The sequence below is a fragment of the Caretta caretta genome, chromosome 9 (assembly GCF_965140235.1).
Source record: "Caretta caretta isolate rCarCar2 chromosome 9, rCarCar1.hap1, whole genome shotgun sequence".
Classification (NCBI taxonomy): Eukaryota; Metazoa; Chordata; order Testudines; family Cheloniidae; genus Caretta; species Caretta caretta.
This window is the reverse complement of record NC_134214.1, coordinates 92,354,303-92,377,436: the sequence shown is the minus strand read 5'-3', so window position 1 is coordinate 92,377,436 and position 23,134 is coordinate 92,354,303. Positions and strand designations below refer to the sequence as shown.

Sequence of the window (23,134 nt, the reverse complement as noted above, 5' to 3'; positions counted from 1 at the left end):
CTTTAAGCATGAGTAGTCCACAGAAGTCCGTGAAACTATTCATATGCTTAAAGTTAAGCACATGCATAAATGCGCTGCTGAATCGGAAAATTAATGTGAGAGTGTAGAGTGTAGAAGCAGGGATGACTCTGTTAGACCTTTACATTGCAAAATCCTTTGTCAGTAGGCAGGCAGACAACCGCTGTCAAGGGGATGGTTAAAACTTCATGGGCCTAATTCTCCTCTCTGTTACACCAATAGAAATTAGGAGTAACTCCAGTCATGTCCAGAGTCTTTTCTCATTTGCCTGAGTGTCAATCCAGAGTAATTCCACTCACTTCCACAGAGTTACTCCAGATTTACACCCGTACAGACGAGAGCAGAAGTTAGCTTTGTGCAAAACAGGTGCAAGTGAGAGGAAAATCAGGATCTTGTTGCTTTGGTGGCTGATGTTGGAGATAGCTAATACTGTGGCAATAAAATATAGTCTCCTGGCCTAGAATAGTTCATTTCTGAGCATTTTGGACTCCTTCACTGTCCTTCCCTCATTACTGTCAACAGGTTTAATTAGATACAGGTTTTTAAAATTCCTGCTGCAAAATAAAATAAAAAAAAAAATGTTCTGCAGTGAAATCTAAACCCAGCTGGGGCATGCATCTGAGCAGAATGGGCTGTGCATTTTGTGCCACAGCAAGCCAGCAGAATGTGAGGTACAAAAAGTCGTCTTTTGAGGTTTTATTACTTTTTGCTTTGTGATGACTGGCTTCGAGCCCACACATTTCTTGAATACACAATAGGGAGTTGGGCAAGACTGCAGAAATAAATTTTATTAACACACAACTGCTGCAGCACCAGACAGAGTAATCTCCTTTAGTCTCCTCTGGCTGGCAGAGTCCTCTTTGTACCAGGTCAAGTCAATTAGCAGTATAATGTACGACAGGTTTTATTTAAAAAGGGTTTAATTAAAGTTTTCATACAATGCTCATACAAACCAACAATCTGTCTTTTATGGATATGTATTATCTAGAAATTGATTTTACCTTGAACACTAATTTATAGGCTGTCCCCTTTAATAAGTGTAATTCCTTGAGAGATATTAAAAAGTGGAATTCCTTGGGAGATATTAAAGTCCCCCTGCCCCAAATAATTTAGGCGCTGATTCAGCAAAGCACTTAAATGTCATTGACTTCAGTGGGACTATTTGGGCCCATAAATAAAGCAAGTGCTTAAGTTGTTTTGCTGAATCAGGGCCTCACTCTGTAAAATAGGCCACGATTGCACACACCATTCAGTTCTCCCTTGTCTTTCTCTAATGCCCAATTTTTTTTTTAAAGACGCTGCTCATCCTTTTAATATCTAATATGGACAGGCAAAGCTAGCAGCACAGAATTGCACTAGAAATAGTTCCTGGTAGACTCTTCCCTGGTTCTAGTCTCTTCTTAATTCTCATGTGGCAGTAAAATAGTGTAAATTGTTAGCTGTTCAGAAAATCTTTCCCAAAATATTGATGGCAACGATCTTTTCTCATTAGATATAAGGAGCCAGGTCCTCAGCTGATGTAATGAGCATAGCCCTGTTGACTTCACTGGAGGTATACTGAGGATGATTTGCCCCAACTGAGTTTATTTAAGTGTTATGAACACTAGATTTCCTTACTGAAAACTGTCTCTCTCTTACTTGGACACCCCTATGTCCTTTATCAATTGCTAGCCAGAAAATATGCATTACATGTTCACTCTGAACATTTCCCTTCCTCCAACTCCCTTATCCTAAAAGCCTAAGAATACAATTACGTTTCAGGATTATTTATAATTCATCGTTATTATATTTATAGGTATTATTTTTTAATTCACATGCTGTATAATTTAGAATGGGGAATGGATGGATAGAAAGGATTTTTATGTAGAAAAGATTCCAGGTGTTTTTTGGCTCTCCCCTGAGTAGCGTGGTTATGTGACATCAAACCTTCTGGAAAATTGACCTGTTTGGTGGTAGGGAAGGTAGGCAAATATGGTTCTATAATCAGCTTCGGCTTGAAAAGGAGACACCGCAGACCTTCCATACACACTTGTAATGTATGTGGGAGCCAGGAAAGATAGAACCCTGCCAATGCAGCTGAGAGGTGCAGGCTAGAAACACTCGCAGTATTCCGCTGCTGTAAGCAGCTTCTGGAAAAGAATCAGAAGCACCAATTTTATAGCTTATATCCCTGGACTCAGCACAATGGCCTGGAGTTACCAGAACTCTTTAATATGTGTCAATTTTCTTTCTGTTGGATCTTTGGGAAAGCTATAGGGTTTTGTTCCAACATTTGCTACCAGATCAAAGCCCCTCACTTTTAAAACTCCAGAATACTTGAACCTTAGGGCCAGAATCTGTTTTGATTTATACCTCATGAGGTTTGTTCATTGGGTTCACCCATATGGGGTAAATCTAGGCAGAATTTGACTTGTAAAATGCTATAAACTTAACACAGTCTCATTAACACTGCAACATTCAAATCCGTAAGCAGTAGGGAAGGGTGAGCTTATGTTACTTAATGCTAAATCCATTTGAACAGTCTGAAAGTTCAACCCTAATTCAAAGATTATTGGGTCTGCGGTCCACTTAGATGAGCCTGACAGACGGATCAGAAAGGGGGCAGAGAGAGAGAGAGAGCAGAAAGACACACTGAAAAAAACTGTGAAAATAAATGGAGCAGACAGCAGAAGGATAAAATAAACCCAACCAAATGCAGAGAGACTGAAGAAGGGAGCAGAGAAAAATTTGGAGAAATAAATTCAGTGGGGCTGATCCTTGGCAAATGATGTCAATGGAGTTCTGGCGCCAGCTGAGGATCTACGCCATTGTACATACTGTATAAAGGGCCCCACTTATGTCAACCTGGCTTTGCTGTGGGGGAGGGTGTCTGTCCCTAACATACAGCACTTTAGCGAAAAAAAACAGGCTTGTTTGTTTTCCATTGAGTCACCCTTGGACAAGCCCAGGGGTTTAAATTTCAAGACAGAAGGAGTTCAAAGACTGAAATGGTTTTGCAAACTCAATCCAACTGATTCACAGAACTCTCAAACTCTGTGAGGTTCACGCAGGCCTAATACCCAGCCATCTCGCTCACTAAACACACCGACTCGGAGCCATAACTTGTTTTATAAAAGTCAGAAGAGTCTATGATTTGTTATATAAGCCACAGCACACACGAGGGTGAAATAACGGCCAGGTTCAGGTGCATTGTGAAGCACAAGGCATCGGCTGTGCTCATAACTGGGGTTACGAGGCTAAGGAAGGTCGGACCCATGCAATTAAACTGAAATGTTTTCACTGATTGGAATTCTCACCAGCCAGTCAAGAGGCATGTTTTTTTACTTGCCATTTTACAAGTATAAGTCTATGTATGACCATGTTGTTCACCATACACAGGATTAGGAGACAGTCTGAATAAAAACAAGTATTAAGGATTCAACTACATTTTTCCTGGCTTTGTGTGTGTGTGTGTAGAATCTTGTAAACATAAGCACTGAAGAAAAGGGAAGGCCACTGCTAGGCATAGTGTAGCTACGGTTTGATTCTGCAAGGTGCTGAGCACTCTAGCCCCGATCCAGCAAAGCACTTGCTTAACTTTAAAGTCCCATTGACTTCAAGGAGACTGCTCACATGATTAAAATTAAGCACGTGGTTAACCGCTGGTTCTGGGAGCAGAGTGCTCACTTCAGCACCTCACAGGATCATGACCAGAGTTCCAAGGCAGCCTTAAGCCCAGGCCTCCAAGTGAAGGCGCTTAATAATTAACCCTGTCCATTACCCACCCTTTCCTTCCCCCTCCCCCCCACCCAGTTTTAATGAAAATAAGAACTAAATGCATTTGGCCCTCCTATAAGAATCCATTTAATGTCAAAATGGGTCCCACAGAGCTTTTTACCAGATGCTTTCAAGCTCCCTTTCTCAGCCAAAGTAACCATGCGGTATAGAATACAAACAACATTATTGCTGAAAGGGAAAAAAAAGAGGTAATTATTGGAATGAGAATTGAAGTATTTGTAAATGAGTTAAGCTAGTGTCTATCATCCTCTAACGTTTGGACTGATCTCCCTCTGAAAAAAATGTATTAAGGTCAACACACAAACTTCCTCTGTTTCCTGGAATTCTTACATTTTTTCACTATGATAACATGATTTGTGTGTGTGTAAATGCAATGAGAGAGGCGGACGGATACAAGCCAGGAGTCCCCCTCCCCCATCCAGTCCTAGGAGAATGCCTAAAGCATGAGCTCAGCTGTTCAGGCTCCATGCGTGGTGTCATATACTTCCACAAGCAAATTCACAGTGACATTAAGAAAAGAAGATGCGGGGCCCTCGTCTCCAAAGGGTTTAGATTGTCCACAAGAAAATTCCTAAATAAACAGGTGTTTATTTGTTGAGTTATCAAACTGATACTCACCGAGAGGGTTGAAATTATGTGTGAAATCCTGGGGTTTTCTTTGGTACATGAATAAATTTGTTTTCTTCTATATTAGCTGCATGATTTGACAATATTCCAAGTATGTCCACATCTCTCTCTCTCACACACACACACACACACACGAAAAAATTAGCTCACTATTAATTAAGTCGTTTAAAAATAAAGAGTTGAAGAAGGGTTGGAAACAGGATCTCAATACAAAGAATGTCTGCGTGATGTGGTATGCTTCTTATAAGCAAATTTTCAATTATTTGCATATGGCCACCAAAATATTTAATGTTTTTGCAGTTTAGGAACACAGGTTTGGAAGTATGCTGTACGGACAAGCTCTGATCTTATTCACATTTGCTGGCTCTGTTGGGCCAACTGGTGATGTGTTTATTTTACAGTCCGATCCTGAAGCTCCCATGGAGTTGGGAGCACTCATTACTTCTCAGGATCAGGCCCTCAGTTTAGGGATTCCTTGTTGCGATGCTGAGACTACAAAATATGTTTGAGTTTTTAAAGCTGTTAATGGTGCTGGAGGTTCATTAAACAAGCTGCAAAAGCCTGAGAATGTTGTTCTCTGAAACACAGTTTCACAGCAAAATTGTGTCAGTTCTCAAGCAGCTTTACAACCTCCTCTTTCTTTCCTCTTCCCCCATCCCCCCACCCCCCAGCCCACTATGTACAGGCTCCCAAACTCAGCTAAGCATTTCATGAGTGTGCAGGGCTGAATGCACATTCACAGGAAACAAAACCGTGAGATACTTTCAAAAATGCAGGCACACAAAACGTCTCTAGACAGCTATGGGCAGGTGCAGAGCTTATGCTTCAAATTATTGTCCATGTTTTAAGCATGGGATGGAGACTTGCTCTGATGAGACTTTTCTTGAGGACTCCAGTAGAATGTTAACCAAAACTTAACTTTAAAGAAGAGGAGCAGCTCTTCCCAGAGGGGTTGTAACTTCTCTCTCCTTCACACTCTTTTGGGCTCATTCATTGCTCTGTGCTGCAATAACAAGCCAGCCATTTGTACAGCATTACGTTGGCATAATAGAGAGGAGAACCAGGCCCATGAAGCTAACTCAGAAGCAGGATCCGATGCCTTGCTGCGTCTCTTTTTACTAGGATTGCTACCTTTTCTTCCCCTTCAAATGGAATTCCTCCCAAAACATATGCACTGCGCTTAATTATTAGCCACCTGGGTCACGAGTCTCCTCTTGTCACATGTGCAAGTGTGAAATAACTGGCATTTACAGAATCTGCCACACAAAGAGCTCCACTGGGTGATTACAGACTACGAGCCCAGTGGGAGATGAGGGTGGTTGGCATGGGAAGCCCTTAGCACCAGGCAGGATCAGATCTTAATGACCCAATCCTGAGAGGTACTAAGCTCCCTAAATTCCCATTGACATCCATGGGAGTTGCAGGTGCTCAAAATCTCTCATATATATGAATCACTTCACTCATCACTCAACAGAAGCCACCTCTGGACTGGGAGACAGTAAGCTCTGAAGAGCAACACTCTACAACCATTCAGTGTCTTATGTGTTGGTACAGCCACTCGGCTCCTAGCCAAGACCAAACCTTGGCACGTGTCTGGGGATCAGAGAGTCATTTTTATCTCTTCGCACTCTTTTTTCTGTTTAAGGTGTTCAGGGCGAAGAGTCGTCTCCCTGATCCACCTTCATTGGATGTAACTGAATAGTTTTTGAGGTCCGATCGCTATTAGGCTAAGCCCTCCTGTTTAATGAATCCCTTTATTATGAAAAAATCAGTCACAGGATGGGGAGGGATAAAAAGCTAAGTTTATTATTTCTACCTCTGAACACATCTTGAAGGTGCTTTACAGATGTTGCAGTGACCCTTATCGAAAGCTACACACAGACAGAGGTGCTGGAACTAGGCATGCTGGGGTGCTGCTGCACCCTCTGGCTTGAAGTGATTTTCATCATATCCAGGGTTTACAGTTTGGTTCAGTGGCTCTCAGCACTATACAAATTGTTCCAGCCCCCCTAACATAGAAGCCCAAAAAGAATCTCTCAAACTCTCCATCCCTCCTGATGTCCTTCTCCAGTTTGATTTCAAGGGGGACCTGGGCACCCCAGTGATCATTCCTCAGGCATGATAAATTCCTTTCTGGTGCTCTCAAAGGAGGTTCTGTGCAACCTGAGATTACACCTCCCACCTTTGCTAGAGGCTTCTGAGGTAGTCCAAGTTCTTCTCACACAAAATCTTTTCCCCACCCCCACTGAGAAGGAGCTTACCCTCTGCGTGAGGTCGATCTCCTGTTGACCCCTGCCAATTGTAAAAGATGCCATTGCCTCCAGGACTCGTATTCCTGGTTTCTAGAGTAACACTGGGAAGTCGCCAAACCTATCCCCAGCTGTCGTTGCAAGGCTGCACTGAGAGGTCGTGTGGTCTAGAGCAGTGCTGTGCTTCTCAAGCTATCTGATGTGGGGGACTGGCCATTTTTTTTCCAATGTGCGCACAGACCAGCAGCCGATGGCTCGCGGACCGGCACCAGTCCACGGACCACCACTTTGAGTAGCACTGGTCTAGAGGACAAGGAACCAGATCCCATGCCAATGAGCACAGTACGAACAGCTAGACAGACAGACAGGAACTCTAGAGTTCTGGTCCCAGATCTGCTACTGATTCACCGATGAGACTAATCTTTTAACCTCTCTAACTAGAGAAATGTATGCAATTCGCTGTTTGGTTCTGCTAGCATGTCTGTAACACAGGATGCATCAGTTCCCCCATAGTTCCCAAATCTCAGCATGCCGCTTGGCTCCCCTTTTAGATTGCATGGGCTTCTATCCCCAAGTAGGAGTAGACGTGCTCAGCTCAGAATGCAAAGTGATTGGCCGAACCATATCATGTGGTCAGATACAAAATGGCAGATAAGGAGAGATTTTTTTTAAGTAACACAGAAAATGCAATTTATCATCTCTAAAATTGTAGAATTTTATTGCAAGAAATAACTATTTGGGCCTCACAGCCATAGCATTTACACCACCTTACATTTGTCAGCCCAAATACAGAAGCCAAAAATCTAATTAGAATGTTGCTCTTCTCGATCTGCAATCACATTCCACTGTGATTGCCCTTACTTCAGCGACCTTACAATTACCTTTCCAGAGTTCCAGCAGAAACCTTTCTTGCTGCACAAGGAGTGAGAGCTGGACAATCGTCTTTGACTCTTGACTCATCTTGAGAAAAAGTGCAAATTCCAGGGGACTCATGAAAATCAGATTTCTCCCACCATAGTTCTATCTCCCAAAACGCCTTTCAAAATTTCCCATGAACCACTGCTTCAGGGGAATAACTCTGTGGGAGGGTACACATTGCAATAGTGTGGTGCAGCATAAATGTGGATGAGACAACCTTGCTAGTAGGACAACTGAGCTATTGAAATTTACCCTAGTGCAGCCCCACTGGTTCAAGCTAACTGTGGGTCCTTTCTCTAGTGTAGACATAGCTTTTATCTCTGTTTTGCCAAATAGAAACAATACCTGCCTCACAAGGGAATTGCTAGGACTAATTAGTTAATATTTGTACAATGTTGAGATAAAGTGCTACATAAATGTTAATGTAACCTACACAAATACACTGTGGTTCTTTGTCCCCCTCTGCTGGGTGGCACATATAAGAGGTTTGTAGGCTGCTATTGCCTCTAAGCTAATGGCCCTGGTCCTTTAGTCCAAGCAGTCAAGGCTCATGCTTTTAGATCTAGAGCTCCCAGGTTCTGTCACTGCATATGGCCTGACCAAGGACATCATTACTTTAAGTATCATTATTACTATATAAAAGCTAGCTTTGTTATAAACTGAAACTACAAGAGTAACATTAAGCAGTCAGAAAGGCCAAATTCTGCTTTTAGATCTGGGTTTGCAACACCCACTGAATGTAACAGACGTTCCATTCCCTGTATCTACGTAGGCAGAATTTAGCTTCGTGTAACTCCCCCATTGGTATTAAGCCAGGCCATTATGGCTAAAACTCTTGCTTTTACAAAGAATGCATCAGGGGCACCTTATTCTCTTCTCAGCCATTACCAGCAATTCTACATTTAGGAAGTTTGCCTATGATGTTACTGCAAAATACACTCACTAATATATGTTAGAAAATGGTTATTTTTCTCCTTTTGTGTCATACTCCATGAGTCTAGATGCCATTCTCTTTGCCTGGATGCTCCTAGTATTTTCCCCATGGAAAGAGAGGATGTGCCTGAATTAATTTAATGACCAAAATGTTTTGTTGAAATAGTGGTGGCAGACATAACTTTTAGTAGCCAGCTTAAATAGCCCCTTTCACTGCAGCAGTTAACACTTACTGTGGCTGGCAGACCCCTCTGCTTTGATTCAGGATCATACAGCTATTAGTGTTGAAGTGGCTTGGGAAGCTGCAGTCCCTCAACCATCCTGTGAGAGCAAGAAGATCTTGTTGGAGGCTGGGGAACAATTTGCTCCCAACCCGTAGAAAGAGCAAAAGCCCTCACTGGGAGCTTACAGGTTCATTTCCAAACCAGCTCCCCAACTGGTGTAACTTAGCCTAGCTCCTTTGAAATCAGGGTAGCTATGTTGTTTTATACCAGCTGAGGACCTGGTCCAATATCTCCAGGGCTTGGAAGTCACCTATCCTTTACCAGGTTTCAGAGTAACAGCCGTGTTAGTCTGTCTTTGCAAAAAGAAAAGGAGTACTTGTGGCACCTTAGAGACTAACCAATTTATATTAGCATGAGCTTTCGTGAGCTACAGCTCACCGATGAAGTGAGCTGTAGCTCACGAAAGCTCATGCTCAAATAAATTGGTTAGTCTCTAAGGTGCCACAAGTACTCCTATCCTTTACCAGTGATCCTTAGCTTCAATGCATATAGATAGCTTTTCTCAATTCAAATGTGTAGGAAAACACTACACACTACGTTGTGGCTTTAAGCCACAGCCTGTGCTGAGACAGGGCCAGGAGACTCTGCACAGCAGCAGGAGTCCCCAGAGCCATCTGGTATCCTGGTGGAGCACACCCAAGAAAACTCTCAGCCTGAGTGAAGCATGTTACTTGTCTTGTTCTCATCTCTCCTGCTCATTTTGGAAGTGGGACAGGGCCGGTGCTGCCTTCACCCAGCCCCTTGCAGGAATCTAGCACAGGCAGAGATGCTACCCACAAAACTAGAAATCTGGCCAGTCCCTTCAAAGCCATGTAAAGGGGAGAGATTCTTCACATCCTCTCCCACAAACTGTGTCCTTTTCCAGGATCCCTAAATTAACCTTATTTTGCTCTTAAGTGCTGTACAAGAAAAGTAAAGGTGAAATGACAAAATATAAGGAAAAGAAAATGCAACCCTCTTAGTTCTGTCATTTCCTGTTACCGCCAGCCCCGAAGGGTCTGCAGTCTGGTAAACACAGAACTTATTATGATGTGTAAGTGACTTAGGAAAAGTGAGTATAAAGTGTATATTCCTTTCAAGGCTGCCCAATACTGAGACGAGAAATTCACCAAACAGAAGATGTACAGCAGAATCATTAGATGGTACCATACAATCCCAGGAACCTTGCCATTGAATTTAAACCTTAACTGCTATAGAAGTCCAATAGTCTTGGTCATAATCGACCAGTGATGGGAAACTTTAGGCATGAATGCCCAGAATGGCACAAAAGACTTATTCTGTTGGATGTGCCCAGAGCCCACGATCAGACACTAGAAGAGATAGGTAGGTAGCAGTGAGGTCAAGCGACACAGAGTGCCTCATTGGACAATCTATGGTCTGGGAGAAGGGGGCAGAGAGGTGTGAGACATGGGTCCTAGTGTAACGTATATCCACTCTCAAGTTCCTGTTTTGGAGTTGAGGTTAGAAGAGTGGGCAGCCTGGATCTGGAAGTGTAAAGATGACAGAGAGATGGATGTGGGGGGGGAGGGAGAGGGGGAGAGATATTGGGGCAGGGGAGCTAGGTGGACAAAAGGAAGATCATGTGAATGAATGTTTAGAGGGGGAGAGCAAGGAGTAAGTGAGGGAAGGGCAGTGACAGAGGTGAACACTGGCTGAGTGGACACAGTAGAGGCCAAGAGCAAGGAGAGAGGAGAATGCAGGAGATATTTAAGACCATTAGCCAAGGAATGCCCAATCAGATATTACTCCTTGGCTCTCAGGAACAAAAAGTTCTTATCCCTGGCATATATTTTCTTTTGTACGATGCATAACTTAAAAATAATTGATCCATATGACAGAGGTGCTTAAATTCCACCTATTGAGCACATATAATCCTGTTTAAGCATCTCATCTGTACCAGGTATTGAAATACCTGGCTCCTGTTGTGCTGACAGGATTATCGATGGCTGCACCATGCATTAAATTTATTCTAAGGATGGAAGAATCTGAATGAGTTTGAGATATAAAGAAGCGAAAACTTTTTTTAAAAGTTTGAGATGCTCTGTGAAATATTTTAGTGTGGTTTTCTTTATTTGAGGATTTCTCATAACAGTGATTTCCTATTAATTTGTTTCACAACAAAAATGTGGCAATTCTTTCAGTATCCCACAATTAAACCATATTGATATTGTGCTAGGCATATGACCATGACTCGAAAGTCATGTATTGAAAGCAAGTAGAGCTTTACGTTCATTGCCACAGAGCTGACACTAGTGGAGAAAACACACGCTTTTCATACTAGACTGGCTGCGGCCTTTAGTAGATGGATGCATATCCCAGATGACCGGATATGTTTAGCAGCCCTAGGAAACTAAGGTTTGAAATCAATAATTTCTAGTAAATCACTAACCAATGCTGGCAAAATATCTGTGTTATTAGAGATCAACCCAAAAGGTGCTCTCCTTTAATAAACAGAAAAGTTGAGGTTTTGTGCACAATTTTGGATTTTCTTGATAAGTGTGCAAAGTGTAATTTCTACATTTAATTCAAAGACTCTCCCAAAAAAGGGAAATAAATGTCATGTTTGTTTTATGACTTTAAAGCGTAGGGACAATTCTACCATCAGGTAGTTTATGGATGTTCATGTCATTTACCCTGGGATGCAGAATGCAACTTTGCCTTGTAACTTGTGTGAAAATAGTAGAGGCATCTAAAGAAACAAGGCATACCCTAAAGGTGGTGCCAGCTACATTAAGTAGATGAACATACTAGAAATGGAACTGAAAATGCCCAGAAAAGGCTGCCCGTCCCCAAAAGGCAGAAACCATGCATATTCCTTTCTTCCAAAAATAGTCAGTATAAAATTAAAGCTGAACTTATGTTCTGACTGATGCAGTTATCCCCAAATGCCTCAGGTAGAGCCTGGTCCAAAACTCATCGAAGAAAATAGGTGTCTTTACATTGACTTCGGTCGGCTCTGAATCAGGCCTCAGAATCCATGATCATTGCACATATATACATACAGCACTGTGTAGCTGTGAATATGGCATGTTACTTTTTTCACTAAATCCTTTTGCATTGTGGCATCCATGTTGCCCTGATCTGAATGATATGTAAATATATGATTCAGATCAAGGCATCACATTACACAGGATACATCATTAACATGGAAAGCTGGCAGTTGACAACAGTTACAACGTCACCTGCTGTCCTGATGCCCGTTTTCTTGGGCTGGAAAGTGCATTTCTGCCCATTTGGTTCCTGTAAACTACAGCTACTGAGAAATGCAGGACTTCTTCAGAGTGTAATGCTTGTAGAAGAGGCATCTTATGTGGACAGACATCCAGGCTTGTGGAAATTGTGCCTGTGTATTTCTGTGTACATTGCCACTTGTGTGTATCAGGGGAAAAGAAGGTTTTATTCTGGGCCTCTAAATGAGGCCAATGGGAAAATGCAGGGCCTTTTTGGTCTGTGTTCATATAGCCCCGAGCACAATGGGGGCCTGGTCCATGACTTGAACTCCTAGGTCCTACAGTAATACATAAATAATAATAATGTGAAACCCTTCCGACATGCTGACCTATGCCTGTACATCCTGCATAACAAAGTCCAAGATCCAGTGTGCACTATGCACAGCAGCCGTGTATGACGCACATATCACAAGTCAAGAGAGAAGGTGTGCGCGCACAAGTCAAAACTGGAGAAAGGCCATTAATTAGTCAATGTTTTCAATGTATTTTTGTTGCTAACAACACAGCCATGAAACATGATGCCACCATTCACTTGTAACATTTTATTTTTTTAATGGAAAATCTTACGAGCTGCAAGAGCATTGGAATTGGGATGGCAATATCTCCTCTACAAAGACATTTAAATCATCTGTCAGTCATAATTCAGTCTTTCTGTGGAATATTTTGCCTTTGAAGAAGGCACATAAAGGATTTACTGTCCTTTACAGCACTGCTATTTACAGCGCATGCCACTGATCTGAACCCAAAACTCCAGTGACTTCAGTCGGAGCCCTGTATGTGACATAATTGCAGGTAAGAAGGGAGGAAACAATGTTGGGCCAAACCTGGCAGCCTTTACTCAGGCAAAATTCCATGGACATCATAAAGAGCTTTTGCCTGCGTGACGGCAGCACGATTTTGCTTGTGGTGAATAATTCTGGGCATATTTCTCAAGTTTTGATTGTCGCTTCACATGGGCAAAACTTCCATTGATTTAAATGGAGCCAGGATTTCCCTCTACGTAAGCAAGCCTTTGATCACAAGGACGCTGACCCTGAAAACACATATGCACATACTTAACTTTAAGCGCTTTAATAGTCCTGCTAACTTCCGTGGGAATATTCATGTGCTTGATATTAAGCACATGCATAAGTGTCTGCAAGGTCAGATCCCTAACTATGAACAACAATAGATTGATCTTTTTTTAAAAAACTTAAGATTAAAATAGCTTCATTTGGAACAAGTCTTTGGCAATCACCCAGTAATTAACAACTTGAATTAAATCTATACACAGTTAAAAGTAACATACTTATATCCTGCATCATTTCACTGAAAATGTGCCTTTTGTAAGAACAGTACTAATGGTCAGTTATATCAGCATCTCCTTTTACTCAAAAGCACAGAAGCTCTGGTTAGACCTTTGACTATTTATTCTGTGCAGAAGACAAAATGGCATTCACTTTGATTTATGTAATTCCCTAAACCAGTTTGCACATCCATTTAAACAGATAACATGTCACTCCTTTCTTTGATGACTTTACCTATGCCATTGTTGTGCTGACATTCATGTTAAATAATGATCTACTGAGGAAAAATTCACTTGCATCAACTGTGTTCTTGTTTCATGTCCAAATCAATGAAGACCATTCTGAAGCCCTTTAATTAACTGCTCACTAACACAGGTTTTTTTTTCTTAAAGCCTTCTATTTTTCCAAATTTAGTGATTCTCAGGAAAATTAGAATCAGTATATTAACAATGTCACATTCTTTTCCAGAGTACTTTGAAAAAATTGCTTACTGCAACAAGCATTACGGAGAAAATTAAAACTGTTTATGGATGCAGTTCAGAAAAATAATTCAGCTAATTTTTAAATATCTTCTATGTGATTTAACTAGGGAAAGGGACACCTAATTAAATAAACTTAAATCTGAGCTAAGAAAATACAACTCAATGCCTCATTAACATGTGGAACTCACTGCCACCAAATATTGTTGAGGCTAAGAGCTTAGCAGGTTCCAGATGGGGATTAAAATTTTGTATGCATAAGAAAACCCAGCCAGTTATGTTAAGGTAAAACAATGGACATGGGGTATTAGCCCTCATGCTTCAGGACAAAAGCCAGTTACTAACTGCCTCGGTTTAGGAAAAAAGCTTCCTAAGCTTCCTCTAAGAGCAGGTTATTCCATAGTTGTTCATTACAGTGGTCATTGCACCTTCTTCTGAAGCATCTGCCACTGCCCACTGTCAGGAACAAGATCCCAGATTAGATGGACCACTGGTGGTCGGACCTAGTATATGGCAATTCCTATGTTCCTGTAAAACCAAGCCATCTTTGTTGCTTCAAAACTAATCCTAGTTCTCTTCTTTTTTGTTCTCCTTTCATCTTTCATCATAGGAACAGTTTTTGTACCACAACCCCATTCTCCTTCCTTTAAGCCTCCGTTCATGCCAGACCTTGTAACCAGACCTTGTCACCATCCTGGGGTGAGCACCAAGGCATCCTGCCTAATTTCCCCTCCCCCCACACATTATTCCTCACTCCCACCCGATAAGGCGCTGCTTTGTAGCTAGGGCTGGGGGAAACTCAGGAGGTTTGGTTTGCAGGGACTCATGCAAAATTTTTTTTCACTTCATGTGGTTTCACTCCCCTTGAATTTAGCTTTGAGTTTCAGGTTCCAGCAAACACATAACCTCAATGGGAAATTCAGCTGAAACCACTGAGTTTCACCAGATTCCAGGTCAAGACCATGCAGAACCGCCAAACTTCATGTTTTCCTCCTGTGTGACTTCGGAGCACAGAAGTCTGTGAGTCTGTCAGCGAACCTCACCTAAGCTTCCGGTTTGTAAATAAGCCAGGTGTATTTTGCCTAGTAAAATCTTCATACTGCTCTAGCTATGGCAAACAACCTTCCAACCACGGACTGGCAAGAGTTCCCTTCGGTCCATCCATACTGCTGAGAACACTTTGGGGCAGTTGCTTTTCAAGACACTTCCCCGCACCATGCTGTGGAGGGATCCCCACCTGCTGGGACCTCCGCTGCCCTTAATGACCTCAGGAACAGCAGAACCAGGCTGGGAACTGAATATGATTCTCCCCAGTGGCAGTGCACAGCACTATCAGTAGTGCTGACCTGGCTTTCACCTTCTTTAATATGCTCAGTTTGCACCTACTTGAGATGTTAGCGTTTTTAGTCTACTACAGCACTTGGATCCCTCATTTGACAATGCCTGATACTCACACAACTACACTATACAATCTCTAGACCTGTCTTCAGTTGAATAAGCCAGGCACTTATTTAGCACAATATTGTAATGTATGGTTATGAACAGTTTGCCTTTAAGGCAATGTGAGAGGATATCAGCTTTTCAAAATCTCCAGGATAAAAACGGCTGGGTTCAGTTATTTCAAAATGATGAGTAATATGTAGCACATTTCTGTGCACTTCCTCTTTCTTCTATTTGATTACCATTATTTTTTTCAAAATATATTTATCCTAACTGCACATTTCCCAGACTCCAGGTTTTGAGTCTGACATCTCAGTCTGTCACTGTGGAAAGGACTTTGGTTTTGTAAAACAGACTGAATAAGTCACACATTCTCCAGAATATCTGGGATAAATATGCTAAAGGAAATATGATGAACAAGTGTAAAACTGTGTAAGAAAGGGAGAATCCCTGCTGATCAGAACTGTGTTTGGTGCCCACCTCAGGAAAACCATCTGTGCAATTGGCACATTTGTTGGCAATCTCAGCAAAAAGACCAAGGACTTAATGGCCCATAGCAACAATCTTGATGCCTCTAGAATTTCCTATCAGAAACAAAACCACCACCGTTTTCCAGAATGAGATTGAGGCACCTTGCTAGGACTGTCAGCAGGTTGCCTATGGTGGACCCAATCAATGCATAATGGGAGGCTGGAATCCTGCACCACTGAGGGTACGTCTGCACTGCAATAAAAGACCCATGGCATGGGTGCAGCTGGCCTGGGTCAGCTGACTCAGACTCATGAGGCTCTGGCTGCAGGGCTAAAAATTGCAGTTTAGATGTTAGGGCTCAGGTTGGAGCCAGGGCTCTGAGACTCCCCCCCCCACCCAAATGTCAATACTGCAATTTTTAGACTGAGTCCAATGACCTGGGCTCTGAGATTTGGTGCCGCAGGTTTTTTATTGCAGTGCAGACACACCCAGAGAGAAAGTTTTGCTATTGACTTCAGCATGGCCAGGTTTTCACCAGTCTTTAGTTTTCACAGTTATGAAAACTATGACTCTAGGACAAGGGTGGCCAAACCATGGCTTGCGAGCCACATGTGGCTCTTTTATAGTTCAAATGTGGCTTGCAGAGCCCCTCTTGTCTGTCCCCCCGCCCTGCATTCTCCACCTACCAGACTGGGAGTGTGGGGGGGAAGCTTGGGGCTTCTGCCCTGAGGTGGGGTGGTGGGGCTTGGGGCTTCTGCCCAGCGGGGTGGGCCATATGCGCTGACTCTGTGGATGCTCCACCCAAGGGAAAAAATTAGCGTGTGCTTAGCACCCATTGGCAGCCAGCTCCCCTCTTCCCCCCAGTGCTTCCTGCCCGCCAGCAGCCCCGCTGATCAACTCCTCCCTCTCCCTCCCAGTGCCTCCCACCCACCACAATCAGCTGTTTTGTGGTGTGAAGGAGGCTCTGGGAGGAAGGGGGACGAGCGGGGGCAGGGCGGGGGTGGGAAGAGGCAGGGTGGGGGTGGGGACTTGGAGGAAGGGGTAGTTGGGGCGTGGCCTGGGGCAGAGTGGTGGCAGGAAGAGGTGGGATGGGGTGGGGGCTTGGGCCAGAGCAGGGGTTGAGCACCCTCCAGGCCCGGAGGAAGATGGCACCTATGGGGACGCTTCAACAGAAGTGGGGCAGGCGCCTCCCGCAATGCAGAAGCCTCGAGTCCCGAAAGGTGCCCAGGCTCTCAAACTTCTGAAGATTATCATGTGTGGCTTGGGGGGTCAGTACGTTTGGCCACCCCTGATCTAGGACCTTTTACAGTGCTACAGTTTGTTATTAAATTATTTTACTTCTTGTACAATATACAAAATACTACATAATGCCATGGTAACTCTCAAAGATCCACAAGACAAGGCAACAAATTCTATCAAACAAGTAGGACACTGTCAAACAAAAAGCAATTAAAATAACACAAATAATGCTCAGGAATGTGGGATCATCATGAAGTCTGTTGATGCATCCAGCCCATAAAACTGGGGGTTTCACCTAAGGAGAGTGAGAGCCTGCTTCATTCAGGTGCCATGATCAAACTTTTGAAGGTATTCATTATTATTTTGTTTTAGAAACTTCCAACTATAAATGTAAACAAATAAGGGCAATTTCATCCTCAGTGAAGCCAGGATAATTTCACTGGGACATGAGGTAAATGGGAACTGAGGATGCCCAGTGTTAGAACTATCATGGGTCTAGGCCAGAGTCTGGCTCCTCATATTTATTTGGCCAAAGTAGTTCTTGGGTTTTATTAATAACACTTTCTCTATTTTCTTCTTAATTTTAAGGGAAGACCTCTCTTGATGGGTATAATTTACTGCTATTCCAATTTCCAGTAGAAGCGATAAAAAAAAAAAAAAAGATATCCTCCAATGTTGTTTGTAGTGTCGTAGCTGTGTTGGTCCCAGGATATTAGAGAGACAAAGTGGGTGAGGTAATATCTTTTATTGGACCAATTTCTGTTGGTGAGGGAGCCAAGTTTTCCATTTACACAGAGCTCTTCTTCTTGTCTCACTCTTAAAAAAAAAGACATTTTATTAGAAATTAAAAATTAACATGGTCTGTAAAAAATTTAGATTAAAATCTTAATATTCACATTCAAAAGGCATGAAGAAAAAGGACTGTCGTCGAGTGATGGTCCTCAATATAGTTTTTTTTTAATTTTTAAATCAACACACACAACCTGGGGACAGCGCTCTGTAAAGTAACTAACTGGAATACCTCTGGGTGCTTCTCACATGGTGCTACTGACAGGTTTCAGAGGAACAGCCGTGTTAGTCTGTATTCGCAAAAAGAAAAGGAGTACTTGTGGCACCTTAGAGACTAACCAATTTATTTGAGCATGAGCTTTCGTGCTCATGCTCAAATAAATTGGTTAGTCTCTAAGGTGCCACAAGTACTCCTTTTCTTTTCATGGTGCTACTGTATTTCCACATCTCACCCATTAGGTCAATGGATCAAGAAAAGGGGTTTTTTAAGCGTCTCCAAGGTATCAGTACAGGAGTCAGAGGAACAGCCGTGTTAGTCTGTATTCGCAAAAAGAAAAGGAGTACTTGTGGCACCTTAGAGACTAACCAATTTATTTGAGCATGAGACATTATGGTGATTTAGGAAGGTAATGGAATGAGATTATACTCACAATTATTTGTGAACTCAGTATGCTGTCCTGACTGCCTGCAACTTGCTATGCCGAGTAATTTATGCACATTCCAGGAGGAGATCAGAAGAAAATCTCAGCCCCTCAGCTGCAGTGGCTATTCTGTCAACGCTAATATTCAGAAATCACACTTTGCGACTAGCACGTTTACAACCATAAGAGAAGCGTCCTGATTTTGGGCAGCTCTGGATCTGTTTGGTCTGGATCTGTATCTATCTAAATAAATGTACACGCAGGTGGCACCATAGGAAGCACCTGAACCACTCCTTTAGTACTAACCTGGGTTCACCTCTGGGAGGTGAGTTTAACCCTTATTTGAACATTCTCCTATTAAATATCTTAGCCAGAATAGCAGAAAGAGCCAGGAAATCGCCATTTTTAGGATTAAAAATCTTTACAAATCATGCATTATGCTCTCCTTTAACTGATTTGTATCCTTCGATTTGAAGAAAAAAATAAAGCTCCAATCACTCCCTGTATATTTGTAAATTACCCTACCTTTTTACCCAAAATGAAATTGCACATCCAGGAGAAGGTGATAAAAATGCTAAGCAGATCTTTGCATGTAAAAGTACGGTACATAGAGACTGTATCATTATTTGCCTCCATGCACTGAACAAATAATTCCTTGGATCCAGTTTCTAAAAGGGAAAAGAAAGTGACACTTCCCCTTTAAGGCTAGAGTGGTTTGTGTGTGTGTGTGAGAGAGAGAGTGTGTGTGTGTGTCTCCTCCTCTTTGAGTGACACAGCAGTTAGATATGCCTATCAGTAACTTAAACCCCACAAACTCCACCTTCTAAGTGAGGAAGCTGTGGGTTGATGGAAATGTAGTGAGCAGATTGAGACAGACAGTGAATCATTAGCAAACTGCAACGCCAGGATGAACTTGCCTGGAACCTAAAAGGAGAAAACAATCTTAGAGTGTTTTGCTTTGCGTGGTTTCGTTAAATACAGCCAAAGTGGATCTAACAGCTGGTTGATCACCAGTCCCAAGATGCTTCTGGTTTCCCAGCGGGTCATGGAGCCACATATTCCAGTAAGTAGCATGTGGAATTGATATGAACTGGAGAAGTTGTAGTTGATTTAAAAGGGCTTAATTCGCATCCAAATAGTTGCCTGCCCAGGTTTAGTGCAGTTTATAATGTGAGCGCCTCTGAGCCTGGCATTGTAAAGTTCTCAGGCGTGGTCCCTGGAAGTGCCCACCTTGTGCTGGCATTTTTCTGCTAGTTTATCTTTGTAAAACCACGGCTGGGATTTTCAAAATTTAAAAGAAACCAGGGAACTTGGTGAGAAGACTGGACCCGCTCCTTGCTGGTAAGCGGGTGTCAGTCTGGAAGGGCAGCTGCTGCTTGGGGTCTGTGGGTGTCTAAAATGGTGCTGAACCGAGGTGATCCCTGCGATTGTCTGGTTTTAAAAAAAGAAAGTGGGACAGGCTGGTGTGTGGCAGGAGAGAGATTTGAAACTCCGGGAGATTTGCTCCTGTGTCTGGCTGGGAAGCAGCTGCCTGGCAAAAGAGCGAGGAGCCTCCAACACTTTCCTCCCCTTCCTCTCTCTCTGATCGGTCGGTTCAGTCCGAGAATGTGTCCAAGGTCCCGGAATAGTTTTATTTCTTAGACAAATGCGCCGTGTTGGTTTGTTCATGATCTGAGATCCTGCTCCCTGCTAACACCAGCAGCGAGAGTACAAATGCAGATAGGAATGCCTCTGGCGGCTGCCTGCACCCTGGCACCGGGCTGAGACGATTCATGCAAAGGGGACATTATTATTATTATTTTATTTTATTTCATCATGAAATGTGTCTCGAAATCCGTCCGGAAAGGAAGTAGCTGCTGTCTGATTTTTATCCTAGATTAAATGCTGACTGCACAGAGACTAATAGGATTAGAAAACTGCCAATACACTCAGCCCTCAGAGCTGTAGTATCCCCGTGTAAACAGAGCAGTACAGGAAGGCTTGTTTTAGTCTAATTACTGGGGGCTTTCGGTTTAAACTTAGATCAAACAGACATGGACGAATAAAACCCATCCTTTTAAGGGGACTCCCCCCGCAAGGTGTCACACACAGGCTGAGGGGTGCGTGCGTGTGTCTATTCTGCTGGCAGAAAAGTCTGTGGTTATTTTTGGAGTGCAAAGTGCACACTTTGCCGGCAGGATTTGAACAAAAGACCCAACTGAGAGCATCAGGAGCCCTCGAGTTATTCCTTCCGAGAGTTTGCAGCACAAAATCGAACCCCCTTCAATATAAAGCGCGGTGTGTGTGTGTGTGTGTGTGTGTGTGTGTGTAAACAGGAGTGGCCCCAGAGTGAGGCGAGATGGTGCAAACGGAGTGTGTGACTCTCTCAGAGACGGGGGCTGTTTTTAAAATAAAATGCATGCTGACTCACGTTTTTAAACTGTTTTGGTTTCTCATCCTCTGATTAAGAGACGCGTTTAAGGCAGTCGCAGGGTAAACAAGCAGCTCCCTGTCTCGCTTCCCTGTCTCCCCTGTAACCTGCAGTCTCGATGTGGTATCCTTCCTCCCTTCGCTTTCCTTTGACCCCCTCCCCAGCAATTATCTCCCCACGTCCCGTTGTCCGGACCCCCTTGGAAGTTGCTGCGGGGGGGGGGGGGGGTTGGTCTGGGTGCCATTTGGCTCCTGCTCGTTGCCTGGTCTCCTGGCCCCGGGGTGCCGCGGGGCAGGGCTGGGGATATTGCAATTTGCAGCCTCTTTGCGTTAGGGGGGGCGGGCGAGTTTGTAACCAGGGGTGACTGGGAGGTTTCCCGGGAGGGGGAACGGCAGTTCCCGGGGAAGGAATCGGGCTTCCGGTTGCTTTCAGGCCGTCCTCCCCCCTCCCGCCCCCGTTCCTGGAACAATACATTAAAAAGCGGCTTTTGTGTTCCACGAGCCTAGCAGCAGAGCGAAGGGAGGGGGACTAGGGCAGACAGAGCCGCTTCTGCAGCGAGCCTAGCGTTTGTAACTGGAGATTTATAGGTTGCAGGGAAGCCTGGGACGCCCAGTCGCTGTCTAACATGATCAGGGCTCTAATTCCCTCTTTGCAATTTGCAGGCTCCCGTCGCCACTTTGCATCTTCCCGTCTCAAACAGATTAGCCCTTCAGGCACCCGCGTGGCTCTGCAGGGAGTTTCTGCATCGCTGCTGGACGAGGAGCCTCCCTCTCTACCACGGGGCGGGGCGGGGCGGGGGGTGACCTCTATAATGACCCCCCCACCCCTCCTTTCCTCCTCTCTGTCGTGCTTCCCCCAGCCTGCGAGCTGCAAATGTGGAGATTAAGTGTGTCTGGTCCCTTCCCCGCTGCGTCTGGAGCAATCCCCGCTGTGCATGCCAGAGCGTGCGCGGGACAGGGGGCGCCTTCCCCGCTCCTGCCGCTGCAGGGGCGCGCTCGCTCGCTGGCATGCGGAGCAGCCCAGGATCCGTGCAAACCAGCGGCGGCTCCAAAGCTTCGTGTCACGCGCTGGTGTGGACCCCTCGCCTCCTTCCTTCCTGCTGCCGGTTGCGACAGCACGGCCCGGGATGATTTAGTTGGGGATTGGCCCTGCTTTGAGCAGGGGGTTGGACTGGATGGCTCCTGAGGTCCCTTCCAACCCTGATATTCTAGGATTCTCTCCCCCTCTGAGCTGTTGGCTGAAAAAAACCCCCACAGAGCTTTCCAACACCCTGGAGAAAGCTGGGGGTTAAACTGAGCAAGGTGGAGGAAATATGTCACCTATTATATAATGTTCCTGTTGCTTTGGTTAGCCCCTAATCCCTGGTTAATTCCTAATGCCTGTCTCCCAGGTAGAGGGCTTGGAGAAAGGAGAAAAACTGCCCCTGAAGGCCTGGGGGGACCTGAATGAGTGCATTATCTATTGCAGCCAGAAGTGAGACACCCCCTCCCCCCAGCCCACCAAAATCATTTTTCCTTAATGTGGGAATTCTTCCTCCCTTCCCCTTGCAATCAGCTTGCTAGTAGGAAATGGAGGCAAAAAGCATTTGCAGGTGCCTTTCCCCTTCCCTGGTTTTAGCCCAGGCTGAGAGGAAGGCTAGCCTGTCCACACACAAAACTGACACTGGCAAATAATAAGCCAAGTGTAGAACGTGGGCTCTCCCTGCCTTGGCCTCCTTTGTTGCTTCCCTTCTGGAGCAAGATTATTGGAAAATAAAGCTGCTGATGTGAGAGATGGAGCATATGGTGCCTCCAAAAGAGAGGGAGCTGAAATGGCCTTGAACCTGCCCGACTGACCAGCTGTTTGCTGCCAGCAAGAGCAGCTAATCAGCTCTTCCCCTTAAAGAAACATCTCTCTCTTTTTTCTAGGTGCTCATAGTTTGCATACTAAATAGCATATTCTCAACAGGGGGAAAAGTAATGGGCTCACATATTGCTTTACTAGTTATTGGCATGCTCCCCAGCCCAACACGCCCACACACTGAGCATGAGAATATATTTTCCTATACATTTATGTAAGAAAGCTGATTACAAGTATAATATTAGGGCTGGGAGGCACTAATACTGTGATGGGGGATGCCAGATGCTTGCAAGACAAACATATGTGTTTTGTATAAGAGAAGCGCAGATGAAAGGCTGGTTGAACACACATACATACACGCTTCTAAGTCAAAGGCAGGCAAGAGTAGTTTGAATAAGTTACTCTATTGTCTTAAATAATCATAATCTCCCTGTTCTGGCAGTGACCATTTTCAGTTGTCTCTCTGTGCCATATGTTTGGAAGGGCAAAAGAAAGCAATTTGGG

The 23,134-nt window shown here is 44.0% G+C and overlaps 1 protein-coding gene and 1 long non-coding RNA gene across 4 annotated transcripts in view; one reads left to right on the top strand and one right to left on the bottom strand.

The window, feature by feature from the left end:
• The window catches only part of MAMLD1 (mastermind like domain containing 1), a 349,693-nt gene that overhangs the window by 236,271 nt on the left and 90,288 nt on the right, over positions 1-23,134 (top strand). The window contains exon 1 of one of the 3 annotated variants that reach the window (XM_048864991.2): positions 19,266-19,444. The exons of 1 other annotated variant lie outside the window; for it this stretch is intronic. In XM_048864991.2, the coding sequence (XP_048720948.1) occupies positions 19,403-19,444 (42 nt within the window). In that variant the 5' untranslated portion in view covers positions 19,266-19,402. Of the gene's footprint in view, positions 1-19,265; positions 19,445-23,134 lie in introns of those variants that run through there. One more of the 3 variants, XM_048864990.2, reaches the window with a different exon arrangement.
• On the bottom strand, positions 17,030-19,205 carry LOC142073243 (uncharacterized). The gene is made up of 2 exons (XR_012670021.1): positions 18,907-19,205; positions 17,030-17,767 (listed from the first exon to the last, which is right to left on the bottom strand). It is a non-coding gene; the product is annotated as an uncharacterized LOC142073243 (long non-coding RNA).